This window comes from Pimephales promelas, chromosome 23 (assembly GCF_988280905.1).
Source record: "Pimephales promelas chromosome 23, fPimPro1.hap1.1, whole genome shotgun sequence".
Lineage (NCBI taxonomy): Eukaryota > Metazoa > Chordata > Actinopteri > Cypriniformes > Leuciscidae > Pimephales > Pimephales promelas.
The window spans coordinates 168,049-181,143 of NC_142791.1; the positions used below are offsets into that span (position 1 = coordinate 168,049).

The window sequence follows — 13,095 nt, forward strand, 5'->3', positions numbered from 1 at the left end:
AGCGCACTGCAGCCATGCAACCAGTAAACGAACTGGACCAGAGAACGCAGACTCTAACCAACCTTAACATTGGCATCCATCTTAAAAACTCTACAATCAGATCAAGGCTGCGAACCGGTTCAAGGAACGAAGCCACTGTACGACAGTTTGAGGACACACTCGAATTACGAGCTTTAGTCACAATAAAGTAACAAAAATTAATAAATAATGCAATATTAACCAGTATTTTTCAAATCAAACCGAAACTGTTCTGCTGGGAGTGAACTGATTTAATGTTGATGCTCATTACTGACTAAAGTGACTGTCCATCTACATGTCCACTAACATAACAGTCCACTAATACTCCAATCACAGTTATCCTTACAGTTAGATCTCTAAGCTTGACCATCAAAATAAAGTGTAACCCTAGAAAATGTTGAATTTTCGAAACACATTCAACCGCTAGCTGTCATTACCGACCTCACACTGCTGTTTTTATTATGTATTATGTATTAATTATGTATTTTTATGTATTTACTATTATTATGTATTTACACCATTTTAAATTCATTGTTGTGTAAATTTGTTTATTTTGAATGAACTGGATCATGCTGGTAATTGATTGTATACTGCACACTCATGCTAAAACGAGTCGGGATGTGCTTATATCCTGTTCCTGTGGACCTGAGCTCAATAAGTGACCTTTGGCAATTAGAATTTATTTCATATTGATTATGTGACTCAAAACCCAATCTATAGAAAAACATGTGGCTTCAGTGTGCAAGCACAGGTCGGCTCCGCCAGCCAACGCAGAAATAAAGCGTTCAACTGGTTGAGCTGCAGTCCAATGATAAAGGAGATTATATTGCTAAAATAGACAGAACGGCAGGGTCAGGCTGAGTGTGTCTTTTCTGGTGCACTTCCTAGGAGCTTCTCTCTCTCTCTCTCTCTATCTCTCTCTCGCTCTCTCTCTCTCTGGTGTGTGGAAGAGGAAATAATTAAATCAGCGCAGCAGTTTTGCATTGATTCGGTGAAGACCCTGCAGCACGACTGGACTTGAGCAAGCACATCTCTCCCCGAGCCGGAGCGCTAAAACAAACAAACCGACATTAAAAAAGACACACACATTAATTATGAAAGCTGCTGACTTCAGGTGCAACTCTAATGCGGATTTCACTGGTTCCCTATAAAGTGTACATCACATACAGTGTAAAAGTACATACATACATACATCACATACACATAAAAGTGATGTCCGGATGAGATGTTTGTTTTTTTTTCTTTTTAAAAGGATGTTTCGATACGCCACTAAGTAGGTGGATTACCAATCGAAGGATCCCTGAGTTGCCATGCTCAAGCCTGGACGCACGCCTCATCCATCCTAGGCTATTCGGGTAACTCCAGATGTTTGTTTTTAATGAACCTACAAGTTCGGATAACCATCAAAATATGAGGGGAAAAAAATCATATTCTTTTTTAATATGAGGGAAGAACAAAGGTAAACTACTGTATTTATCTGAAAAAAATGTTTTGTTAAAAATGACTAATGTATTGTGTAATTCTAATCAAAGTTGGAAAAAAAACCCTTCAAAAGTAAAACCTCAGATGCATTACGGTAATGAGTATTACTTTATATATATATATAAAGGTTCTAAAACAAGCTTAATTTTTTTATGCACAACATTATTTTCTAATTTTAGAATGAAAAGTAACCTAGATTTATTTTCATCCACAGGACAGTAGAGTGTGTGTGTGTGTGTGTGTGTGTCTCATAAAAGTGAGGGAGAGAGGACATGATCATGCTGCAGTGATGGTCCAAGTGACATGTAAATGGGGAACATGACAGACTGCAGTATAACACACAGCGAGGGAAGAAGCTCTCCAGAGACGAGCCTGCCGACACAAGAGGACTCGATTTGGCAGATAATGAAAGGAAATACATATATCTCCTCACTCCAAACTATCCTCCGAGCACGACCACACGACTCTTCCTCCTTCTGCAGGCTGTCAATGCTATGTGTATTTTCTGATCCTCGAATCACATTTGGGGGAAAACGTTCAACATTTAGAAGCTACAAAAAAACCTCCAGTATTATACTACACCCACTGCGCTCAAACTGGTTCTTTCATTCGACGTGTGACGAATAAATCAGAAGTATTATGGGCTGTGAATTTGAACGCAACCTTTTTTCAACCCATTATTAGATCAGACTGCCAAAAGTTGCAAAAATGTGCAAAATGTTATATTTCTGAGATGAATTAGATGATAGTTGAATCAAATGAGTGATGAGGTTGAGACAAAAATGTTTTGTGGAATCTGTTGCATAATGTACACACTATATTAACACTCTCCAAGCAGCAAATGGGAGAAAAATTAGCTTAGTAAATAACATGTCTGGCATTGGCAACATAATACATGCATTCAGTCTAAAAACATTAGTATGAATTTCACAGTGTGTGTGTCTTAAAGTCCCACTGTGGTGAAAATCAAGCTTTTAATGTTGTTTATAGGTCAATGTGATGTTTTAAATTAGCTTTAATACATACAAACCTGGTGTAAATGTATAAGTGGACAGTATTGCGGAGTATTTCTCTTTAAAACTGCAGTGAACCAAAGACAGCAATCAGAGGTGTTTCTGACGTCACAAACGAACTTATGACCAATCAGATCAACGAGTGAATCTCTGAGCTGGTGAGTGAGTGGAAGCGGGGCTCATTTGCATATTCAGAGAACCACGCATACTAAATGAGGCAAGGATGTTACATTCAAGCTAACAAATTGTTTAATTATGTAATTTTGGTGAGTTTTAAGGGATGAAATTATTGACTACTTCTATAAAAGAAATACAAACATCTACTGAAAAAAAGTATTTTGTCAAATAAAAGTTCCAAAGCTGGTAAGAAATCTTTACTGCTGGCATTTACCTAAATTAATTTGGCATTGGCGGGTGTGCCCCTGATCATCCTCATTTTGTACAATAATAGTATGAATATCCAGTATATAGTGTGCAGTATTTCCCATCCACCCGCTGACGGCGGAGCGCCCTGTGCCTTCACATCCGCTAACCTTGACATCTGTCTTTCACATATCCTCACAGCAGGGGATGAGCAGTCACACACACACACACACACACACACACGCCGTCGTTCCCTCCAGCTAGCTTCCCGCTCACACACTCCAGGACGCGATCGCAGTCATTTCTCTTACAAAGAGTGAGGTGTGTGTCACACGTTTGCATAACGCAAGGTCATCCCGGATCTTTCTAACGCTGATGCGTGCCATCAAAGACTGCAGACTCATTATCAACAGAGCATCAGTCACCTCGAGACTCAGACCAGATCGGACAACTCCGTCAAAGTTGCTCAAACTCTCCGGCGTCATGTCGATCCTCGCGCGGTAATGAGGAGGAGACACTCACTCCCCCTGGAGACGCGTTTCAACTGTTGTGTTATTTTTAGCCTGTTTGGGTGTTTCTGCAGACGCAGCACTGACACGTTAGATTAAAGCCAACATCATTGAATCATCTGTGTAACAGACAACTGGTGTGTGTGTGTGTGTGTGTGTGTGTGTGTGTGTGTGCTAATGCAGTGCTTTCTGTTCTAGTCTCACACACACTTCTGCCATAAAGTCTGGTTTGCTTACTCTAATGTTCAAAAGTCTAGAGTCATTACGCTTTTAAAGACTAATAAGATAATACTAGTAATACGCATTTATATGATCAAAAATACAGTAATATTGTGAAATAAACCGGCCGGCTGGATTTAAAAAGGTAAATACTTTCTATGACTGGATCATTATTACATTTCTAGTATATGTTTGCCAACAGTTCTTCTGACCTAATTGATGGAGTGTGTATCTTTTAATTTCTTAAACAACCATGTATGAAGACAAGCTTCATCAGGCTCAAACTGGGAAAGAACCTCCAGACCTCAAACTCACTGAAAGTCTTTGGGATGTGCTGGACTTTACAGAGAGCCAGACTCAACACAAGATCTGGAGCAAATAACAAATACATGTCGTGATGTTCTCTCCATCAAGAGCTGATCATCACTAAGATCTGCGTTGACCCAACGAAAGCAATCTCAGAGATGCTCTTCAAACCCAAAGTCTGTGTGTTTTGAGAGATTTCCTCAGCCGACCAACAGCTGAACCTGCACGCCGTGGTCTTAATGATCTCGTTAAGGGGAGGCCGTGGAGACGGTGCCATTACTCACAGGAGCGGTCAGTGGAGAGAGAGGACGAGTCATACACAGCTGACGTGAGTAATGTTTGTTTAATCCAGAGACGTTCGGCCCTTGTTGTTCCCGACCGCTTCTCTTGTTATCGTCACATCGAAAAAGACCTCAATGTTTCCTACTGATTAAAGGGGTAGATCTGAAAAAAGTCCTTATCCACTCTTCCTTGTGGCGTTTTTCTACTGAACACGAAAGATGTCCATACAGTTTAGCTTCTCTTCCATAAAATGAAAGTGAATGGCATTTCAATTCATACAATAAACTCAACATGTACGGCGAAGATTGGAAGTTTAAAAAAAAAAAACTGCACACATGATTTTTGGTGCTTTTCCTTTCCCCCAAAGAGGAATTAACATCGAACAGGGGAATAAACGATCACAGAATATTCTCGAATGATCTGTTTAAACCACCGTATTCATCAGAGCAAATAAAACACAATATATTAGAACCTCAGCTTGGTCTATAAATAATAAAATCAAACAAAAAGGACGTCATCAACATAACCTTTCTCCCATGGCAGGTTTCTCCTCGGATCTTGTCTGTCCTGTGTTGCTGGACACAGTAAATGGCATGCCTCTTTTTAAATGCCAGATCTGGGCTCCCGCAGAGGAAGACTGGGAGACGTTGGCCTCTCGTGGAGCGCACTGCAGTTACGCTGTCACAGCGCATGAACGCCGAGCTAAAGCTGCCGAGAACAGACACCGCAGCCGACGAGCGCACGCGGCAGCACCTGTATCGACTCGTCCTCCTCCATCCCGCAAACAACACCAGACAGTCCTTTTAAAATACAGCGTTTCACAGCACACACACACACACAAGCCCTCAGTATTTAACCAACAATAGGAGGAAGGTGTCAGCTCGTGAAGGGCTGAGGAGGTGAACCCAATCTTACTGACAAGAGACTTTACCTGCTAATCCTGCAGGCCACATGCGGAAACAGTCATTCAACCGGTTATATTTTAGAATAGGGCTGCACAATATTGGAAAAAAACTCACATTGCAATATTTTTTAAAATAAAGGATTATTAGGAACACCAACCTTACTAATACTGTGTTTGACCCCCTCTTGCCTTCAGAACTGCCTTAACTCTCTGTGGCGTTGATTCAACAAGGTGCTGAAAGCATTCTTTAGAGATGTCGGCCATATTGATGGAGATTTGTGGGATGAAGCTCCCGTTCCACCACATCCCAAAGATGCTCTATTGGGTTGAGATCTGGTGACTGTGGCGGCCATTTTAGTACAGTCAACTCATTGACATGTTCAAGAAACCAGTTTGAAATGATTCCAGCTTTGTGACATGGTGCATTATCCTGCTGGAAGTAGCCATCAGAGGATGGGGACATGGTGGCCATAAAGGGATGGACATGGTCAGAGACAATGCTCAGGTGGGCCGTGGCATTTAAACGATGCCCAATTGGCACTAAGGGGCCTAAAGTGTGCCAAGAAAACATCCCCCACACCATTACACCACCACCACCAGCCCAACAGTGGGAACAAGGCATGATGGGTCCATGTTCTCATTCTGTTTATGCCAAATTCGGACTCTACCATCTGAATGTCTCAACAGAAATCGAGACTCATCAGACCGGGCAACATTTCTCCAGTCTTCAACTGTCCAGTGTTGGTGAACTCTTGCTAATTGTGGCCTCTTTTTCCTATGTGTAGTGGAGATGAGTGGTTACGGTTATTGGTTGCTGCGTAACACAATAATGCATCTCATTGGTTTCTTGTGCATCTCATGACTCAGGCTCTAGATTAATGTTTATATGGTTATCAATGAATAGAACAATAAATATAGTTTTGGCTTTAATAAGATTTTCCCAATAAATAGGCAAGAATAAACCCGGGGCCTCCATGATTCCCGTTCTTTCCTCCAAACAAATCACTTGTATGCGACAAGCTCGTAATGACGACTTCAGAAGAGGGAAGTGTGCGATTTGACATATATCCCGTGACGGCAGCGTTAGATGCGCTCGTTCTAATCGTGTATATTTAGGATGGACAGCGTGCAGAACGGGAGCGGCGATGGGTTTGATTGAGTCTCTAATCCCATTCCATCTGTGCTATATATCATTAAAGAGTGCTGAAAGCCCCAAAACTCAACTAGCATTCTCCCAGACCTCTCCCTGCTGGAAGGGACGCCTCATTTTAAACACATCTCGAATCCTGCACCATAATCAGAGAGACGCCCGCGGGTGCTCCTTCTGGGTGTATTAGCCGTGAGCGGATGAGCGATGTGAGATGGAGAAAACTGCTGCTGCTTTTGGAGAACAGAACGCTGATTCAACAGCAGCAATCAGAGCTAAAGATCCACACATGTGCAGTGCAGCGGAACGGCTCGATTTCTTTAAGAAGTTCTGTCTAACGACTCGTTAAAAACACAAGTGCTGCTGCCATATGTTCGGTAAGGGAGAAAACCTCATTAGCTTCTTCCAGCATGTGTGCCAACCACAACCTTATCTGTCAAAAATACATAATCAGAAGTTAAAAAAAAAGATTTAGCCAGCTCAAAAACAATTAATGTAAGTGCTTTAAGAAGAAATCATTGCGCTTCATATTTCTTGCCAGTTTTCCACTAAGTGCAATACAGCAAATGCTTCTTTTTTATTTGAACAAAAATATATATATTTTCTGTGTTAATCGACAACAGCTGCTATTCATAGACAAGATGAATTCATATACTTAAACACATCCATCACTCTTTGTTTGTCTGGCGTCTCATATTAAAAGGTTTTGCTCATTCATCAAGCGGGCCGTGGACAGCGGAGTTAATAAATGTTTAGAGCGACTCGTTTGTAATCCGGCAGGAGGAGGGCTGCGATTTAACTTTCATTCTTTGGCACTAAAAGCTTAGAAACAACACTCCTCATTTCCCTCCACTGTTTTTCAAGAAACGTGACTCTTATCCACATGTGCGAATTCATCTTCAGGGTGGTCGACAGCAAAAGAAGAAGAAAAATAGAGCAACAATAAAACCTTGAATGCGTTTTATTAAAGTATCAGTAATGTTTTCTCAAAAAACACCCCGTCAGCGCCTCAGGTAACATTCCCGTCCGGATGCCCAAATCCAGCGAAACGCTCAAATGCTGAAACGCTGAAACGTTAACCTCCCCCAAATACTTTAGAAAGAAATGTTTGGGTTTCTCCACAAGGAAAGCTTGAGGTGAGAGCATGTGGTTTGGATTACAGTAAATCTCAACCGTTGCACGCTGTCTCAGGAAAAGCAGGAGTGAAGGAGATCGTTCCAGCGCTGGACCCTTAGATACTCCTCCACGACCTCCGACATCTGCAGGTCAGAGGTCAATGCCATCACACACTTCAGAGATATGATGACCAGCATACACTAACGGACGGAACAAATACAATTTATCTAAACAAATACACCATATTCAAAAGTTTGTACATGTTTTTAAAACAACATGCATTTATTTGATCAAAACTGCAATGAAAACAGTAATGTTGTCAAATATCATTACAATGTTATGCTTTATTTTAATATTTTTTTTAAATGTTTTTTATTCCTCTGATGAATGTTCAGCATCATCACTCCAGTCTCGAGTCACATGACCCTTCAGAAATCACTCTAATATGAGGATCTGCATATTTCTACTATTGTGAATGTTGAAAACAGCGATTTTAGGGTTCTCTTTTAGTATTTATTTGATATCCTTTGGGACATTATAAATGTCTGCCACCTTTCATACCTCGGCTTATTTTTTATCTTCTATTAATCACTTGTTGATAAAGTGCAAGTGTCGATTAGACAAGGTACAATATCCCTCTCGAGACACCCATCAACACACACACACACCAACACACACACAGCAACACACAGCAACACACACACACACACACACACACACACACACACACACACAGCAACACTGTTACACTGTTCTCTGGATGTGCGCACGTGATTGATATCAGTGTGTGTGTGTGTGTGTGTGTGTGCATGTCTGTGCATGTTAATGTGTGTGTGTGTGTGTGTGTGCACAGAGGAGGTAAGTGGCTGGTGCTGTGTGTCTGGTGGGAGAAAGGATGTCACAGTGATTTCTCTGAACGAAACGACACGGCTCTCGGTGAGGGCCGGCCCTGCTGTGATGTGCTCTACTAATTAAAGACAGCGCTGGGACACACACACACACACACACACACACACACAGAGCTGACATGGTCCATGTGATCAAGAGCTGAATTAGAAAAAGACGCTACAGTTCCTGACTTAAGTTACTAAATTACCACAGCCGCCTGAACACACACACACACACACACACACACACACACACACGGGCTCGTTACTCGCAGCTTTTTGTTGGTGTGTGCTTTAATATATACGGCTCATAATCCTGTGGGAAGTGTATCGAGCTTCTTTGTACAAATGGTTTCATTACCGAAGCCATTATACAGTATTTATGGTGTCTAAGAAAGTAATGCAGGGACATCCATTTAGAAAGCATAAAATGATCAATTATAAACAAACTATTAAATATTAAAGTCATTTTGTCATGAAATATCAGGAAGAAACCATTTACAACGACATTTTTCTTTTCTGGCACACAAATGATGTTTTTATCTCGTTGCGTCAGCGTGAGTACAGGCCGCCGCTCGCTCTGGCTCAGGGTCAGGGTCAGACACGGAGGTCAAGTAAGGAGATACTCTATATTTCAGAACGCTACATGCAGCTTTCGTTATTAAAGTGTGTTTGACAGCAGCATTCACAGAGAGAGAGAGAGCACAGCACGATGTCACTTCCTGACCTCTGCTTCTGGATGCCCATGTCATCTTTATACTTGACAGATACGTTTCTGCCCCTGGAGATCGTCTAAAAATAGACTGATCTCAGATCTGCTTCTTAACACGCTCTTTAGTTGACTACGCTGCAACAAATGTGCATTTTAAGAAACGGAAAGAAGCTTTGGCTTGTATGGGATGCACCGATATTAAACTTGCATATCATTTGTATTTTATATTCAATAATAAAAACAACCGGCGGATATTAAAATTTTATACTATATTGTTGAAATAAAAAACAAACTAATAACCAAATACAACAAAGGAATTTAGACATCACAACATTATAATGTAGAATATGAAAAATGCACATGTTGAAAAAGTTATCTGAAAAGTAACACATGTTGCATTGCAGCCCATCATGAGCACATCTCTGAGACAAAACAGAGAATAATCAAACAAACAAAAGCGTTCGTGCTGCTCAGAAAACATCCATTCAGACCTGCAGGAGTCAAGAGGGAATAATAATATGTGCTTTACTATTACACCATCATCAATTATTTACAGAAGAAAAGCCCAACCAAATCATCTCACTGCCATAGATAGATAGATGGATAGATGGATAGATGGATAGATGGATAGATGGATAGATGGATAGATGGATAGATGGATAGATGGATAGATAGATAGATAGATAGATAGATAGATAGATAGATAGATAGATAGATAGATAGATAGATAGATAGATGTGTGTGCGCAGGGTGAATGATGGTGTTGTGATATGTTGTGTAGTTTGCACGGCTTGTCTAGCACAGTTGTTTTAATGCTACTAATGAGCGCGCTCGTCATGATAATCGCCGTGGCGTTTGCGTCTGTGTGTTTGGGGTCCGAGGACTCGTGTCTCTCTCTGCCACTTATTGTCTAGTCACAACACTTTAGTAAACTGCAGGAAAAGAAAGCGCACATGTTGCGGTGATGTACAGAGCATGCAGTGCTACACAACTTAAAGGGACAGTTCACCCAAAAATACAAATTCTGTCATCACAAAAGATGATATTTAAAACATGTTGGTCACCAGAGAGTTGATGCACCCACTGCAAAACTGTTAAACCAAAATAAACTATCCCTTAAAGTGAACATTAGTATTACCTGTTTCTAGCCCTATCATGTCTGGTCACCAGTACAAGCTGATACTGCAGTTATTCTTCAAAACACAATAAACAACACGCTTTCCGTCTCTCCGCCAACCAGCCGTCATACAGAGACTTATTTTCATTATACAATAAATTCCCAATGGATAAAATCAAGTCTCATCCACATTTCCCTCATTGAGTATTCAGATGATCAAATATATCCCGTTACAAGTAAAATGTCTCTCACACCTTCAAACTGGTGTATTGATTCTCCAGCAGCCAAATGGGAATAAGACACGGCCTGAACGTCACGACGGCAGCAAAGTTTAGGGCTGGTGCAATATTTAATTTACACAGAACCAAAGCCTAATACCTTTCCCCCCCTAAAACGTTACTAGTGTTTGTCTTGCTGACTTACAACTGAGAACTGACGTTTCCTTAAGGACATGCGAATATGATTATATGTAGGATTATGTCTGCTCAAATAGGTCATCAGGTCACATATGCCAGACAATAACACTTGACATGCATGCACTGGTTTGAGTTTTTACCGTGTTCAGTATTGAAGGGAAAATATAAGATGAATTATCTAAACTGATAATAGCAACTTTTCACCTTACAGAGCATTCATTTCTTTGTTCACAATGATGGCTTTGAAACACTGGCCCATTATAATATAACTGAATATAGGGAGACCGAGGGCGACTTCTGATATTAAAATAGCTCTTGGGTTTAAACACTTGTTGTATATTGTTACATATTTTTAACATAAAAAGATCAGTCAGGAAAATGTACAGAGACATTTAAAGCTGAATCAGACCAAAAAACATGTGATTAACACTAAATATATGCATTCTTAATAACAGAAACATGGAGAAATTAAAAACATATGTAAAAGTAATTTGCATTCAATTGCATCTTTCTTTTTCAGTACTTTCAGTTTAAAAAATTGCAATGCAGAGAGTTTATAAAAAAGGCTGCGAAACATGCATTTAAGATCACTCGTGTTCAACAAATGCAATCATAACTTAATTAATGGACAGGAAGGCATTAATAAATGAATGCATAATATATCCGGATGCTGAATAATACAGCACACGGCTGAAGTGTACCTGGTGATGGCAAGCCACTTTAATATTTAATTCCGTTTTAATCAACTGATAAGACTGAACTATAAAATAGTTATTCTGACTAATCTATTACATATTACAAGTAAGCAATAAAATGTGCCTAGTAAAATGTATACCAGGCAGCAACAAATACTCGGAAGTGAAGTTGACATCTGAACCACAAACACCAATATAATTCATCGCAAAAAATGAAATTTGATACTAGACCAAAAACAAATGCAGTAGTGATTGTCTAGTTGAATAGTGACCAGTGAAACGTGAAAAGACACTGAATTAGCCTTCTTAAAATAGTTAGGCTACCATAATAAATAGACAATAGCCTACTTAAAGAAAATGTTAAAACAGCTTGCCATAATCTCATCGCTTTTCATTGTCGTACAAAAGTAACATTAAACTACTGACATCCCCAACCAAGTAAACTACTACAAAGTCTACCATTCTACTAAATCTGTCCATCTGATCCCACTCGACACACACTGCAGAAACATCTCTCACACACACACACACTCGAGCACGCGGACGGAACTCACCGAAGAGCAGGGCGCGCGCGCTGGCTGACATCACGTCTCCGGACTGAAAATCCCGCACAAACGGCTCCTTCGCTCCTCAAAACGAGCACATTGAGTCATTGAAATGGTCTCTCAGTTTTGTTCTGAACATGAACGGAGCGAAATCACCGGCTGAGACCATCAAACGCATCTTTGAGATCTCCAGACGTCCTGAAGCTCCGTTTCCTCCGAAGAGAAGTTCTCATTGACTTCAACTAGGATGATGCGTATCTACGATCTCGCTGCTCTCCTCCTCCGCCTCCTGCTCTCTGTGGGAAGCAGCCACCGGCTGGGAAAGGTGTGTGAGGGGATGTGGAGACCTCTGCAGTTAAAGCAGAACACTCTCCTTTGCAGACTTCCTTATGGGACACATGCAGGCAGGCAGATGGCGGCTGATAAGGGTCTTTCTGCTGCTGCAACGGAATGATTCTTACTTTATTATAACCCAACTTCCCAACGAGTAACCCAACGAGTTCGTGCGTATTTAAATGAATAGCCTATATATAAACTCAATTTAATGACATTTTGAATTGACAAATAAGTCCCCCTGTGGTGAAAATCAAGCTTTTAATGTTGTTTATGTCTCTGTGCTGCTGCTGAGTATGTGTTCCTCAGATCTGCAGTGAAGTCTCAGAATCGCGAGTGAGTGGATGCGGGCTAATCTGCATATTCATAAAACCGCACGAAGCAAGGGTGTAGTGAGTTACATGTGAGCTGTTTTAAAGCATTAAATTTGTTAATTAATGAGATCAAAGATGAGTTTTAAGGGATAAAATTATTGACTACAGGGGGACATTTAGGGTTAAAGGCTCAGCTGCTAAATAAGTTCACGAGTTTGCATCTACATATAATTATTGCGATAAAAATAATTATTTATTTTATTTATTCATTTATTTTTTTGTTTTGTTTTTTTTTTAAATTGGACTTTGAGTCTGTAATAAAGTTTGATTGATTGATTGATAAAGATTCTGCGTACTTGGCGCGCTGTCCGGGTGGAGGGATCCAAGCTCGTGATTCTGCCCGAACCCAGAGCACTCTCCCCTGGTAAGAGTAGCTGAAACTGAAAGAGAGGAGATGGGGTGGAGGTGGGATGCTGATAAACTGTCAAGGAACAAGTGTGGGTTCTGCTGTTATTTATCTGATTACTGATTGCTCTCCACTGGTGCTGATTGGGTTAATTAACTGCACCTGCTCCTCCCGAACCTTGTTTATCAAACCTCATTTATTGTTGTAAAGATATTATATGGTGTTACCAATTAAAATATAGAATTATAGAATTAGAATTTATAGAATTTCAAGGGAAAGAGGTTTCAGGAAGGTCAGTAAATAACAATTAG

The 13,095-nt window shown here is 40.5% G+C and overlaps 1 protein-coding gene across 2 annotated transcripts in view; it reads right to left on the reverse strand.

Annotated features, from left to right (window-relative positions):
• Nucleotides 1-12,840, reverse strand: part of clmpa (CXADR like cell adhesion molecule a) — a 44,534-nt gene extending 31,694 nt beyond the window's left edge. Inside the window, exons 1-2 of one of the 2 annotated variants that reach the window (XM_039678006.2) lie at nt 12,735-12,840; nt 11,741-12,171 (exon numbers count right to left, since the gene is read on the reverse strand). In XM_039678006.2, coding sequence (XP_039533940.1) covers nt 11,741-11,771 — 31 coding nt within the window. In that variant the 5' untranslated portion in view covers nt 11,772-12,171; nt 12,735-12,840. Of the gene's footprint in view, nt 1-11,740; nt 12,182-12,734 lie in introns of those variants that run through there. The other variant, XM_089126253.1, reaches the window with a different exon arrangement.
• Between the last annotated feature and the right edge of the window lie 255 nt (nt 12,841-13,095).